This window comes from Jaculus jaculus, chromosome X, assembly GCF_020740685.1.
Source record: "Jaculus jaculus isolate mJacJac1 chromosome X, mJacJac1.mat.Y.cur, whole genome shotgun sequence".
NCBI classification, from domain to species: domain Eukaryota; kingdom Metazoa; phylum Chordata; class Mammalia; order Rodentia; family Dipodidae; genus Jaculus; species Jaculus jaculus.
The window spans coordinates 46,057,821-46,074,032 of NC_059125.1; the positions used below are offsets into that span (position 1 = coordinate 46,057,821).

General features: G+C 39.2%; 1 protein-coding gene across 1 annotated transcript in view; it reads right to left on the bottom strand.

The window, feature by feature from the left end:
- The window catches only part of Efhc2 (EF-hand domain containing 2), a 195,930-nt gene that overhangs the window by 20,605 nt on the left and 159,113 nt on the right, over positions 1-16,212 (bottom strand). The window contains exons 12-13 of the mRNA XM_045140027.1: positions 10,333-10,530; positions 8,793-8,885 (exon numbers count right to left, since the gene is read on the bottom strand). Of these exons, the coding sequence (XP_044995962.1) occupies positions 8,793-8,885; positions 10,333-10,530 (291 nt within the window). The remainder of the gene's footprint in view (positions 1-8,792; positions 8,886-10,332; positions 10,531-16,212) is intronic.

A 16,212-nucleotide genomic window follows, 5' to 3' on the forward strand; every position in this document is an offset into this window, starting at 1 on the left:
GAATGCTTCCAGAGAAATATCCATACTCCAACTTTCAATGATTCTCTATGGAAGATGAAGCTATAGGAGCTACATGTACAGTGAAATTCACCATCAACAAGGTATTCTTGCCTCCACCAAGTATTCAAACTTAAGGACAGAGGTCAATCGAGTAACAAGGATTTAGAGAAGAAGGAACCAGAAAAACAAAGACCATTCAGAGAAAAGAAGGCAAGATATCAGAGAATGCATTACTCCCCTGGAAAGAGAACAGAACACTATTAAAAATGAGAAATATATAGCCTAAAAACACATTCTTGAAATTAAAAATATGATACCAGTAAAAAGACACAGAAGCCTTGAAATGTAAAGTGGAAGGAATCCCTTAGTAAAAACATTAAAATGAAAATGGGAAAACTGGGAAGAGAAAATGTCCAAACATAGAAAATCTAAACTATTAATAGGGAGAAAATCATGAAACAACTAATAGACAATTTTTTATAAACAAAGGTGTATCAAAACTTAAAGACCCCATAAAGTAGTATGCATAATGAACACACACACATATACACACCAACCATTAATTTCCAGAACACCAGCGCTAAAGAGAGCCTGAGAGATACAGAAACAAATTTAATAATAGGAATCAAGATCATGCTAAATTCTCAATCATCATAATAGTAGGGTAATAAATAATATTTATAAATGATTAAGCAAAAAGAATGCTATGTACATGCCTTTGATTGCCTATAGAAGCAGCTGTAAAGGTCAAATGCAGCTACTAATGTGGTTAGAGGTGGCTATTGTGATAATTAACCTCAAGATGATTGGATTACTTTGACTATGATCTATCAGTTTTATACAAATAAAACTTTGACGAAGGGATGGAGATATCTTAGTGGTCAAGGCACTTGCCTGCAAAGCCAAAGGACCCAGGTTCAACATCCCAGAAACCACATAAGCCAGATGCACACAGTGGTGCATGTGCCTAGAGGTCCTTTGCAGTGGCTGGAGGCCCTAATGCATCCATTGTCTATCTGCCTCTTTCTTCCTGTCTCTCAAATAAATAAATACAAATAAAATACTAAAAAACTTTGAAGATGAGACCATGAAACATGCTTTTTAGGCAATAAACATGGACACAACAGTCTTAGAAAAAAAGGAACACTACTAGTCGGAAGCCTGATCACTTGAAATAAATCTCTTAGTTTCCCTCCCTGCTGCCAAATTCTGTACATAGCTTCTTCCCTGGACTATTGATAGGAGATTTTTCATGCCATCATTTGCTATTATAGTATATACTTTTTTCAATATACACCATGTATTGTTTTAACCTTTGATTGGGACAAAACACCTGACCAAAACAGCTGAAAAAAGGAAAGGGTATATATTTTGGCTTATAGTCTCAGGAGAAGTTTCAGCATGGCAGGGAAAATATGGTAGAGCAAAGGATGGACATCAGTTCTTGACATAGAAACTGGCAGAAAGCAGCAAGAGAGTGAGCTGAGCTTGCTGTAATACCCCTAAGCCTGTCCCCAGCAGCACACCTCCTCCAGCAAGGCTCCACCTCCAAAACTACCACCAACTGGGGGCCAAGCATTCAAAACACATGAAACTATGAAAGTGTCATTCTACATTCAAACTATCACACTACGGTTACTGCATGAGAATGTAAGAGAGAGACGTAGGGTACAAAGTAACAACTTCCAGTTCTAAAAATTGAACAGGGGCTAGAGAGATTGCTTAGTGGTTTAAGACCCTTGCTTGAAAAGCCAAAGGACCTGGGTTCAATTACCTAGTACCTACATAGAGCCAGATGCACAAGGTTGCACATGCATCTGGAGTTTGCTTGCAGTAGTCCTGGCATAGCCCTACACATTCTCTCTATCTGCCTTTTACTCTCTCCCTCAAATAACTAAGTAAAATTTTAAAATAAAAATAGGACAGGCTGAAGGAGGCAATAGGAGAAACATTTCAGAGATAGAGAAAGGGTGAATGTCAAGGAAGTGAGGATAAGTAGGTTGGTCAGTCATAGTTGCTCCTGAAAGTCATCAATATTGTACCCATCCATGGAGGCCTCTGTCTCATGACTAATGTCATCACTCGCCAAATACCAGTTATTCTTTGAATATATTTTGGAAATACCTATGAATCATATAGAAAACAGATCTCCTGATTTAATAGTCACACTAGGCTTTTGATCAAAAGTATGATGCAGATTCTCCACCTGTGCTCTCTACTTCACTCCTCTTCAAAGGATATTTGGCTCTTGCTAAAACTCTGATCCACAGTCAAAGGAGGGAGATTTGCCACTCTGGAAGAAATTCGTTTTAAAAGGCTTTGAAGCCAATTCCAAAGACGAACTTTCTATGGTAACATTGTTGAAATCAGTGCACAGCCTTCCAGGGTGACTGCCCTAAAGGGCAAGGCTAATTCTGGCTTTTAAGTGTTTCTATGCTTGTTAAAAAGTCAGCCTCCTTACTTTCAAGTCCCAGCTCATAGTGCTAAAGTGTTTTCCTAAAACCCCCATAAATTCTTCTTTCCCTTTGATACTTTGGCAATCCACCATTTCCTTCCCTACACAAACTAAGAGACATGTTTGTTGAAGAAGGGGGAGGGAAGGCAATTTCTCTGATTCTTCTCTAAATAATAATGCCCCCCCACAAGCAAACTTTCCAGGGCCTTGCTAGGTGGGAGTCCTTAGAAGTGAGTCTAATGGGACATTTGACTGATGTCCATGCTCACCTCCCAAGAATGATGAATAGCTTGAAAACTGAAGAAGCCAGCCACCCTCACCACAGGGAATAATGTTGGCCTGCTTTGTTCCCACAGAGGTGAAAGGCTTAGTGGCAGCTGTGTTTTGTTGAAGAGGAACCTGCTTCTCCTCCATGGCATTGGCTACTTCATCACTTAGGGTAATCGTTGGGAAGAGAGGAAGGGCAGTGAGGTCCACTTCATTTGTTCATTACCAGTGACTATAGGGATATGTTCTAAAAGACAAGGTGAATGTCTTTGCGGCCAGATGCTTAAGGAAAGGGAAGCTCTGGACCACTGCAGTGGTTGGACATACAAACTAAATATAAGTGATATGGAATCACTCAAGTAGCCAATTAGTAACTGTTTATCTCTGAGTATTCAGCCCTTTAAATTGCAATTGTGATTCCAGCACTAAGATGCTTGGTGAGGCAGGGCACAGCTGCCAAATATGGACTATATAGTCAGTACTCTTTTGGTCAAAATGGCCACATGGTTTGGGATTATGTTTTAAAAGTTTTCTTTAACTCTATATCCCCTTATATTTGAACTTGCAGAAAGTCTCTGGATGGGTGAGAGTACAGAGAAAATGAAGGCAAAAGTACAGAGGTAGAGAAGGGAAGGAGTGGAAGAGAGAGACAAGTATAGAGAAAAAAACAGAACTCCACTATGAAACCATCAGCACACCAAACATTCTGTAACAACAGCCACATGGCTCAGTGCTTACTTGTCAGCCTCACTGCCAGGTATCGCTGGGTGAAATCACATGAGACCAAGCCCTACTTCTAAGAGGGGGCAAGGCTGGGCAGAACATAATGAGATGATTTTAAAGCCCTGTTAACTTTTTCCATTTTAACTGATCTTTCTGGATGAGGCACCAGCTCTCTTGGGAGGCCTGTTCTAAGGCATTCCAAGGAACCCAAAACCAGCTATAAAAGAGTAGCTTGAGGCAGAGCTGCTGAGGGAAGAACTGCACTTGAGTTTCCAGTTATTCCCAGTCTAGATTCAGAAGGTCACAATTAGCAGAAAAGGCCACATTTTCTACTCCCCAATTCTATAAGGAGTATAGGTTGCAATGATCTCAGATTTCTTTCTATCCCCTGCAGTTTAAGAAATAAAATTTCTTGCTTAGTAGTACTGAAGACCATTCATATATATTCAGAGGGTTTAGTAAATACACAAGAACTATATGGCCAGGAAGCAATAGAGCTGGACTTGAGAGTCATGTGTGTGGGTCCCATGCTCATGGTCCCCCTTCTCCCAAAACATGTACAATGTACTAGCACAAGACAAGTCTCTGAGGCTGCAAACATAAATGGGACATAGTTAAATCCCTAGAAGCTCAGACAAAAGCAAATGTTTGGGGTATCTTAGAGAATTTTTCTAACATTATGATTCACCTTGGCTTTAAGTACACTCTTTCAGTGAAAGACTCTCCTTCTACCTCATCATCTGCACTTAGTAAATGAGCCTACCATTAAAATATACCTTTTAACATGTTCGAAAATGTACAAACTACTCCTGGGTCCTTAACACTATGTCAGTACAAAATGTCACTGCTTTTATTAATGGATAATAACCACTACTACTGAGAACACTGAAGTCTGATACTCTGTGCATTAGTGAAATGAATTTGTGTGGTGACTATGGTGACTTCATACCAGCTAAAGGAGTAAGAACTCAGAATATAAATGTACCAGTATGAAGGAGACTTAGAACAGCACAACTTCTGGGGGCTAGAGAACTTAAGGTGAAAAGATTTTGGAGTCCTGATTACATGTTGGGTTCTGTAATGAGGAAAAGACCTAGCTGAATTATAAGAACAAAAGAATGGAATAAAAAAGAAATCTGACCACAGTGACGGGAGAAATGTGTAGGTAATGGTCACTAAGTGAAAGGAAAGACCCAATCCTATAGTCACATTGCTTTCTGCCTCATGATCTGAATTCACACTGCCCAGAATCTGCCCAGCCTCTTCCTGAGGCAGGTAAAGCTAACTTCCAGCACAGTGTGCATTGAACAAAATCAACAATCTGCCTGCCTGCCTCCCATGGGAAACTGTAGACGCCATAGAGGACTCTGGTTTAGCGTGCCCTGAGGAGGACTGTGAAGAAAGAGACACTTGTCAAGGCTCTGAAAAGCCCTGTAAAGTCTGTGGGGAAAAGTAAGAATGCAGAATATAAATGTAAGATGCAGGCTGATGGGCCCATTAGGAATTAGGGCAGTCTTTGAAAGGAATCTGCGGAGATGATGCAAAACATCAAGCATGTGACCCAAATCATGGCAGGGCATATTGGAGGGAGAGGGGAATGGGAATGAGACATTTTCTAATCTGATTAGTCTGAAGTTTCCCCTGAGTATGGAGAAGGGTCACTGCACAATTAGAGGCAGAGTTAGACTGAACATGGTCTGCTCAGCAGTGGAGAGGGATGATCTTCTCAAACATAAGTTGGACTTGGAGGAGGCTGTGTCCACTACTCCCAAGCAAGTTGTGGAATAGTCTTTTTATATTTAATATCAAATTATAAAGGCAAAGACAAAATAGTCTTCTGAGAGAGAGAAAGGGAAGCACTGTATAAGAACTCTGGGTCCTCCAGAGGCCAGGTTCCCACACTACTGGGCTTTCAGGACAACTTGTCCGCTAGCCCATTGCAAGATAATCTAATAAAGATCTACAGCTTCCTGAGTAGAAGACAGCTTAATGTGTGATAAGCATACAGGACCAACTGTTGAAAAACAAGACTTCTTACATAAACGAAATAAGTTTGTTCTAGTTTAGGTCTAGGTTGCACTGTGTTGACTGTGGTCCCAGTCTCAACTTCATTTTCTAGTCTTCAGCCATCATTAGCATGAGGTGCTATGCCAAGAACTTTCTGTATGTTATCTCACTCAGTGCTCAGGACTACTAGGAAGTAAATATTAGGAAGGGAGTGCTATTATCCCTTTGTAAAGGTAAAGGACCTGAGAATCAGGCACATCAAAACTCTTATACAAGTTCACACAGCTAGCAAGTAAATACAATGAACATAAAAGACAAGGTAGGAGGCCAAATTGTCAAGATGTGACCACTCATTGGTTGTTCACAGGTAGTGAACTAAACCCATTAGGAGTAGGTATCAGTATCTGAATGGACCAAAGGCTAAATCACAACTCTTCATTACTAGGTAAGGGGCAAAAACAGGAACAGAGCACTGTGAGGATCCTTAGGCGATCTCAATCATCAGCCAAGCAAACACAAGAGGGCTTCATAGATGTGCTGCCATTTGAAATGGTGCTTGAAGAGCTGGCATTTAGCAGGTGAAGAAAACTGGAAGTTATTCCCTACTAAAGAGAAAAGCAAAACAGTGAGAAGACTCAAAGTTTATGTATTAATGCCTGGTAGCTCATTTCTCTGGACTGCTGGGAAGAAGAAAGGGGGCTGAGGAAGGTGATGACTACAGAGAATTTTGACTCCTAGGCCTGTCTCCTTCATATGAAGTGTCTTATGACAAGATGACCTATTTATCCTCGACACTGCTACTAGCCAAATAAAAGCAAATGGAGCCAAAACAAACAATAAATAGAGCTGACAGTACATAAAATTCCTAAATAAAATGCAGTGAGGTCAGCTTACTGCATATGTACATCCAACTGGATCTCTCTCCTGATACACTGGACCCTAATTCCCACACATAGAGCTTGTGTGTGTGTCTGTTTCTTTGTTTTCTCCTTTTGTTTCCAATGAGGACTCCTCTACTCTAGCCGTGCTTATGAACAACACTCCAACAAAAAGCCCTGAGCCAAGCATAGAGAAGAATAACTGCTGCATGTGAAAACAGATCTGAAACTATAGAGAGTGGTAGAAGAAAAATAACGAAGCCCTGCTATAGCCACGAAGAAATGTGGCTCGGAACAATAGTGGTAATAGTAACAAGAAAACACAAACCTTGGGACAGGCATTATAATGGAAGCTGGATGGTCAGTATACTGGCTATTTGTAGACAAAACTTCAAAATTATTAGAAGCAGAGGGGTAAGCATTTGAAGGTTCAATGGTCAAGCCATAGTTCTAGATCAGGTGTGTCCAATCTGCAGCCCACAAGGCACATGTGTCAAGAATAGCTATGAATGGGCTGGAGAGATGGCGTAGTGGTTAAGCGCTTGCCTGTGAAGCCTAAGGACCCCGGTTTGAGGCTCGGTTCCCAGGTCCCACTTTAGCCAGATGCACAAGGGGGAGCATGCGTCTGGAGTTTGTTTGCAGAGGCTGGAAGCCCTGGCGTGCCCATTCTCTCTCTCTCTCTCTATCTGTCTTTCTCTCTGTGTCGGTCACTCTCAAATAAATAAATAATTTAAAAAAAGAATAGCTATGAATGCATCCCTACACATTTATAGATGACAATGTCATGTTGCAATGTCAATAGGATTGACACCCTTGTCTAGTATACTATATATTTGGGAAAAATCCAAAATTTTTCATGTATAAAATAGGAAGGGCAATAGTTCTAACAACATTAAATTGTTCTCAAAAAGTAGAGGAAATATTAAATCCAAAGCAATGATTATAATATCTAATATAAGGCAACAATATCAGACTTATCAAGATACATATGTCAGAGGAGGCACTGAACTAATACCATATGAAGTATAATGATCAGAATCTTGGTGACAAGGTGGGTGGTATACACAAGTGAAAACTGAGGTTTACCAGTAAGGTTACATGTTACAGGAAGCAGTTCAGTGTGATTTCTTTTTATGATATCATAATCTTTAGGTTTTACACCTGATGCTAGAGAAGGAGAGAGTCCTGGGCAAGTAATCCTAGGTATTCCTACTGTTTGTCTTTAGCCATCAGGAATTATTGCTTTGAAAAGCACTGCCCTTAGTTATATATTTAATATCCTCATCACTTATGAAGTAACCTATTTCATCTTGTCCCACAAACCCAGGTACAAGTATGCATTAATATCCAAAACATGAACTCTAATAATGCATAGGAATCCTCATTCACTGTTGGTGGGAATGTAAGCTGGTATAACTACTATGAAAAGCAATGTGGAGACTCCTAAAAAGGTTGACTATAGAGTTACCAACAGACCCAGTTATTCCCTCACTGGACATTTGCCCTAAAAGCTCCATGCCTCAGTTCAGAGAGATTTGCTCAACCATGTTTATACTTGCTCAATTCATAACAGCTAAAAACTGGAATCAACTCAGGTGCCCATTATTGGACAAATGGATAACCAAGATGTGGTATATCTGCATAATGGAATTCTATTCAGCAGTAAGAAAAAAGTGACACAATGAAATTTGTAGAAAAATGGTCAAACTTAGAAAAGATCATACTAAGTGAACTTGCACAATCACAGAAAGACAACCATCACATGTTCTCACTCATCTGTGGCTCGTAACCTGGATCAGCCCGAGATGCTGGCATACCTGATAGGCACCTTGAGACCTAGACAATAGGGAGGGTAGGGCTTGAGGGGAGGGTAAAGGTAGCAGTGGCATAAAGCTGAACCCAAATGGAACTGGTACCATAGAATCCTATATCCTGGAAGATAGTCTAAAAGGTTGAACCCTCAAGAGGACCTTAGGGGGAGCACCTAAATTGAAGGGCCCTGGAGAGGGTGAGATGAAACCTAACCTTAAATTTCTCTGATTTCTTTTCTTTCTTCTTTTTTTCTATTTTATTTCTTTTCCTTTGCCACTGGCCTGTAACTCTCAGTACCAGGATGCACTTAACACTTACAATGAGCACTTGTTCAGAGAGTCCTACAAGGTTTCCCAAAACAAGACAGTCTTTGGTCAGAGCACTTGATTACCCACCAGAGGTTAATGGTAAGACCCTACTGCTGAAGACACCATATACTGTTGGTATGGAACATGGAGAAACCTGGCTGAAATCTTGAAGAGAGCCAGTCCCCAAACAGTTAGCCCATCTAATGCCACAAATTTTGATATTCAAAATCATGGCTATCCTTTCCTTATCAACAATCATATGATCAAAACAGTCAAGGGTAAATCAAAGGCAATTAAAGGCATATATAAGAAAATGCCCCAAAAGGGGCATTTCTTACTCACTTGGTCAATAATTCATCTAGCAAGTCATCACTCAAAGGTAACCTGGAGGACTTGCACATCCTTCTGATGTCTTTGGTGGGCAATACACCTTTTCTGCATTAAAAACAAAGTTAATGGGCCTTTATGTACCACCATGCATCTAGTTAGCAACAACTGCATGCTATAGGAAAGAAAATATGAATGTGATATGTCCTAAAATGGAAGTAAATATGAAAATTGGCACTGGAATCTACCTTAAGGAAAAATAGTCATATTGCATTTCAGCATTTTTTCCATTTCAGAGGTCACCAGGTTTCTGGCTTTAAGAAGGCCTTTCCTTTAAGATTCAGATAGAGATGATAGTACAGCCTATTAAAGCTGTAGCCACGAGTATTGCTCTAAGTAATTGATCTGCATTCTTGACCACTAGTCAAAAAGGATTCTGATATTTGAAAACATGTCCCAATTTAACAGACATTTAGAGCCTCCAACCCAAGTATAATATGACTTCAGGGTATTTTTCTGGACTTTTCCTTAGACCTAAACCCAATTGAAGCTTTAAAATTCACTCTAATTTTGTCAGAAGTAAGTCATTTTCTCTATAGGAGGCCCAATAGGGAATCAGAAATGCTTGTCTAATATCCTCACTCCGCCAATGTGCATTCAGGTACAGCATAAAATTAGAACCCAAAGGAAAAAAGTAGCTCTTTCTTTCTTTACAATGAGAATGTTGATGTCTATAAGTAAAGTTTGTCGGATCTAGATGCACCCTAGGTCGTCTCATCAAGCAGTCCCCATACTTTCATGAAGTGATTATTTAGCAGAGAGTTACATCTGCCATCTTGGGGTAGAAAATAGGGCCAAGGTTATGAAAGCTCAGTCCACACACCCTCCAGGAGGCTTAAAGAAGTGTAAAGAAAAATATTATCTCTATCGCTCAACAAAAATGAAATATGGAGTAGGGGAATATCATGTTCATTTTTAAATAAATTATGGTATTGTCAAATATACATAGGGCCTGCACCTGGCTACTTAATTGCAGACTTCATTTTTGGAGGTAAGCCAAGGAGTCATAGTGTGCAGTGATAAGATTAAAATCCAAAGTGAGAACTAAGATTTTTAAATATAGATGAGATCAATAAATTTTTATTTCCCCTACTTCATCAGGTATGCAGGTAAAATGAATCACTAAACATATTAAGGTCATGGTCTCCAGCTGCATATAAAAAAATGACCTAATCATGCTGAACACACATGATCAATATCTTAGAAATAGATTACATGGAGCTTTATTTTTCAGAATAATTTTGGAAAAATTCTATTTACATATGTTTACTATATGTTTCATTCCAAAGAATATAAGGTGACAGCCTATTTTAAAAAATGATACAGGGTCTTCTCTATTATCCTCCTGTACCCTAACATCTTTACATAGCTTTTTTTTAAAAAACTGGGTATGATGTCAATTTTCTTTTGCCTTTTGGATAAAATATAAATTCTTCTATTACTCAAATTCACATAAACTTAAATGATTTATTAGAATAAAAAAATCAAGGCTTACTTTGCTCGATCTTCATACATACAGTTAAAAATGAAGACATCAAAATTTTCATACATATTTTTCTTGAACTTTTCATGGGCCTGTGCAATTAAGAAATTCACATCTGATTCAGTGTTCTCAGGTGCACGGTAGTGACGTGCAATGGTTATGAGCTCCTGCTCTATGAGCTTCCCAGCAGTTATGTCAAGCAATATGTCTCTGTAAAGAAAATGGAAACACACAAAATATATATATATAAGAATACTTAACCTCTTTTTCTATTAAAAAGTCCCAAATTTCACTTTACCAAATTATCTCTGTGTATAGGATGGGTTGAGGATAAGACTGAACCTATGGCCTTTTACTTGTTTGACACTCTATCAATGATCTATGTAATCCCAGTCTTCTTTTTATTACCATCTTGCTTTTTTCACCTTGACTCAGGTTCTTACTGAGTTTCCTAGGCTGGTCTTGAATTTAGTCTGTAGCCCATGTAGCCTCTGAACTTGAGATCCTCCTGCTTCTGCCTCCCAATTAGCTGAGATTACAAATTTGTGCCACCAGACCCAGCAATTGTTTTATAACTCAACTCCAACACTAAGGAGCAAGAGGTTATCAATGCTAGAATGGAAATCATAAGCATCATAGCTTATCAATAAAATGGTGGGCTAGAGAGATGGCTTAGAAGTTAAAGTGCTTGCCTGCAAAGCCATAGGACCCAGGTTCCAGTCCCCACGACCCACATAAGCCAGGTGCACAAGGTAGCACATACATCTGTAGTATATTTACAGTGGCTAAAGGTCCTGGTGTGCCCATTAATTCTCTCCCTGTCTCTCTCTGAAATAAATAAATAAAATTAAATAAATAAAATGGCATTTTGATAACAACCTGCTACCAGGAAATAAGTCATTAAAGTCCTTGAATGGTTAAAACACTTGTCACTAAGTACATGAGTTTATTAAATGCCTATTAATTTTCCTTATATGAAATAACAGACTTCGTTTACTGGTTTCCCAAGGTACAGAATTTGTAGATCAATAAACTAGAAAGTTACTTTGTGGATGGTGAAAGCAACTGTGCACATTTTTGCAATCCAAAGTAACAACTGATACACTCTGCCAATGAGACAAAAAGAAAGAAAACTTAAAACGAGCTGTATAACATTATGGCTGCCTGGCATTTTCAGTGGACAGAGGCCCTGGTAATATTTTATTTTAATTTATTTATTTGAGAGAGGGAGAGGCAGAGAGAGAGAGAGAGAGAGAGAGAGAGAGAGAGAGAGAGGGAGAGAATGAGTGTGCCAGGGCTTCCAGCCACTGCAAACAAACTCCAGATGCATGCACCACCTTGTACATCTGGTTTATGTGGGTACTGGGGAATCAAACTGAGGTCCTTTAGCTTTGCAGGCCAGCGCCTTAACAGCTAAGCCGTCACTCCAGCCCAACTTTCTCATTTTTGAGTGCCTATTCTTTTTCTCTGTCTCTTTGTCTCTCTCTCCCTCTCTCTCTCTCTCTCAAATAAGTAAATGAATGAATGAATGAAATGCTAAACTGCTCCAGGGTAGTGAAGGCATTTGCAGAATTATGAAACATGAACTACTAAACAGCTTTTAAAGTCATAATTCCATTAAAGTCATCTAGTCAAGTAATGACAAATCGAAGCTTCATTTTAAAGCCTGAATCTCAGGGTAATTTCTTACATATTGAATCATTAAAGTCTAAGTGGCATCTTTCAAATAAACTTAAAAAAATAGTTTTCTTGTAAACAAGGTTTCAAGAACCTAAGCCTTAGGCGCTAATGCTTGCAAGAAAATCTGGATGAACCTAAATTAAACCAAGCAGCACTCTGATGACAATTAGGTAGCACCCTTTCTCATTTCCTTTAATTTGACATTCATCAAACAAAATGTGTTTCACTCCATCTAATCAGAAGCCATGTATGTCTGCTCACATCCTGTACTCCCTCAGGCTTTCTCTCAGACCTGTGGGCTGCAGTTTCCCACACAGAGCAAAATCCCTGCTTTGCTGACACTTCCATCCTATCATGGCACAGTGTTAGAACAGGGTACTGCCAGACAGTAGAGGGTGATAGAGACAGTTGGCGAAGTACATGTCAACGGAAGGACAGATGGAAAGATACTTCTAAGTGGGGATAATACAAATATCTAACTGAAGGCCTAACTAGAGTTCAAGGCCACTTAGAAAGCTTCTCAACTTCATTAGAGAATTAGGTCACTGGGGCTGGGCATTGCTTTCATGAACATATGGTGTAAGTGGTTTCCTTGGGAGCTGTACAGCATGGTTGCCTTGTCAGAAGGCCTAAGCAGCTTCAGGGGAGAAGGGAATGGGGAAGGAGGGCCACTTAGGACTGTAAAAATGTCACCTGTGCCAGCCAAGATTATGAATCTGTTTTAACTGGGAAGGAGTATGGTTTAGTGGGAAAAGCATGAACTTTAGAATTACACAGTCCCACTAATTTGCTAGGGAATGGTAAATTACTTAACTTCTTTGAGCCTCGGTTCCTTATCAATAAAATTGGGCAAGCGCACTTGCAACAGAGAATTTTGTTTTACCATAGGAGCCAGGATGATCTTATGATTACATTAGTCAGAACATGCCATTATCCTGTCCAAAATCCTCTGAGGGCTTACAACTTCTTTTAAAGTACAGTCTAAAAGCTTCATGATACTCTTCAAGACTTAAGGTGATCTAGTCTTTTTGTTCTGCCATCTCTTGGAACTCATTCCTATGACCTTCCCCATCTTTCCTTCTTTTCCTGTTTCAACTGTGCTTCTTACTATTCCTCAAATAACCTCTGGGCCTTTATACTTGCCATTCTTTTTAGCTGCAATGCACTTTCCACTGAATCTTTCAACAGTATGTATCTTCACCTGATACTGGCCATTTTCTCATCTGCTCAGATGTCAGCTCCTCCATGAGACCCTCACTGGCCAGCCTTGTTATGTTTGACCCTCCTTATACAACTTTAACCACTTCCCATGCTTTCTTCTCCTCAGTGCCATGCATACTTTAACCTATTATCTCATTTCTTTACCGATTTTGCACATCATCTAGAATGTAGGAAACTGCCTTAACCACTGAGCAATCTCTCCAGCCCTAGAATGTAAGTTATACGGGGGCAGGGCTATTTGTTCACTGTTGAATCCATGATACTTTACGTAATACCTGGCACACAGGAAGTCTTTATATTAAAGCATTTGCTGAAGAGATGAAACTGGAGAATTAACAAGCTCTGAAAAGCATTTAGCATAATGATGGGAACTACAGACATTCAGCCAATGAGGGAAGTTTGGATTACTCTCATCCTCTTCCAGTAGAGACTGTATCAAACTGTACTGTTACCTTGTCTTGTCTTATCTGTTTGAATGGCTCTGAGAGCTCAAAGCTTCTGTGTGGACCACAAGAGGAAAACAGTCTGCTTGTTTATCATAGTCCTTTTCAGAGGAAAAGGAGCAAGTGAAGAAGTAACAAGCTCCAGGTGGTCCTCCTTTAAACACTGGCTAGATCTCAAAAAGTGTACATATAATTTTTAGGCATCAAATTAGTTGCCCTTGTCACTGTGCCATACACAAAGACATGCCATCTTCATTTTGGTCATTTTTAATTGGCAATGGCATCCAACACCTTAGCTATAAATTCCTCTAATTTCTGTCAAACTTTTAATGACCGACAAGCACACTGAACCCTGAAATAAATCCTTTTGAGACCAAAGAACCAGAATCTTATGACAGCATAACTGCTGCCAAGCTCATCTACTTTATAAATTGATTTCTGATATATTTCCTAAAAGAAAAATGCATCTGCATTGAAAACCATTGACCAAACAGCTATAAGCAACTTTTTCCCCTTTATTTTTACCCAGCCTTCATTTCACATGAAGTACTATGGCTTCTCCTGTTTTGACATGTAGTGGAACATACTTGGCAATTTAATTTAGTTTGAAATTCATTGTTTCTTAGTGCACTTGATACAAGGGCTGTTTGAGTGTCACCAAACAAAGATGTTCTCAAGCAGTTAAGAGCAATTGCTGTGCATTATTAGCAGTCTATTCTTCATAGAGGTATAATTTTAGACATCCTTTAAAGCATTCATCTATAATTCTACCATTTGGTGCAATCTGCATTTAAATGAGCTAAAGTGGCAGGGATTGTTGTTGGTGGTATTTCTTAAATTGTGTCAACAGTTTGTGGTAAAGCAAATGGGAGTCTCAGTGATGTGATTAACTTGCACTGTGGGAAGAAAGGGGTAAACAGTCATTTAATTTTTGAGCAAAGTTCATTTTTTAACTTCATTTTCATTCACATAACCCTGTTCTGAGAAATCATTTGTCTTCAGACAAATATCACTTATTTGGCTTTTGGACACAGATGGCAAGGTTTTACTATATAGCCCAGGATGGCTTTGAACTTTAATATCGGTCAGACTGTTTTCCACCTCCCAGTGCTCTAGCGTTTACCTTCCAGAGTGCTGAGTTGCAGCATGCTTTTTATTTGGCTTTTTGCTGTTGACTGCTTCTTAGTCAATTGCCATCTGTTTTAAAGGCCTACTAGGCAATGCTGGTCTTTCCACAGAAAGTCTTATGTGGAAAGTGACACTTATCAGTCCAGTAGTACTTAGAGATCACATACAGGATCAATACAAAATAGACTCTGTGCCCTCTGGGTGCAGAAACTCAGTGATTCAATACTTAACTCCACTCAAACAATTGTGAATAACAAAATTGGATTGATTCTTTTATTCTTTTTAAGTAATGTTTTAAAATATAAAATTTATTAGCTTATAAAAGTAATATATTTCCAAATGCGAAGTATTTGGTTAATATGTAAAAGCAAGACTTTTTTTTTAAGTAAAAGATCTGGGGGTATAGCTTAGTGATAGAGTATACATGCTTAGCATGCCTAATGACCTAGGTTCAAGCTCAGTGGTAGAAGATTTGCCTAGTATTTGCAAGGCTCTGGGTTCCTGCCCCAGCACCCCACACAACAAGAAAGTGTTTCCTAGTTCAACAAGTAGTGTGATTTAATTTTAACAAATAATTGATAATAAATTAGAACATATCGTATCCTATTTGTTAGGAGCTTATATTTATGACAGGGTTTTCTGAGAATATGTGTCCTTTACACATATATTTTATTCGACAAATATTGAGCTCCAAATGCTATGTCAAGTGATAGAGCAAAGGAAAGAAATGGAACAGATTTGACTCAAAGTCTGTATCCTAGAGTTGGTCATATACCAAAAGCAAAGCCAAGTCAAATAAATAAAAACAAGCAGGTTGCAATAAACATATACCCAGGAGCTCAGAGATATCCATTATCCAGTAGGGCATGAAATGTGTGTATGGAGAAATCAAGGAAGACTTCACAGCAGATGTGATAACAGACCTTGGTGACAAATGGCAACTTGCTAACCATGAAAGAGGAAGAGGAGATGGGAAGGAGGCTGGGAAGAAAGAGAGAAAGAACCAACCCATCTTCAAAGACTGGAAGAGAGCAAGAAGATAGAAGATCTGTAAAATGTTTTACTAATTGCTTATCTAGTGCTTAGTGAGTGCCAGATACTGCTCACACTGCTTAACAGACACAGACTCGTTTACTCTTTAAAGCAATCATTTCAGTAGGAACTTTTGAGTGTCCCCAGTGTACGGATGAGGAACCAAAGCCCAGGGCATTTAAGGAAGTTGGCCAAGGGCATGCTGATTTGTAGTTTACAGAGCCAAGATGCTCGGCTGTTCTTCAGATGACTAACACATAATGGAAACAGAATAAGACAGACATTTAGTGTGCTGACAAGTAGAGGAAGACTAAAAATGAAAGGCATGCATGTGGATCACACTAGACACCCATTTTCTTCTGCTGAAGAAGGGACTATCTTGAAGGTC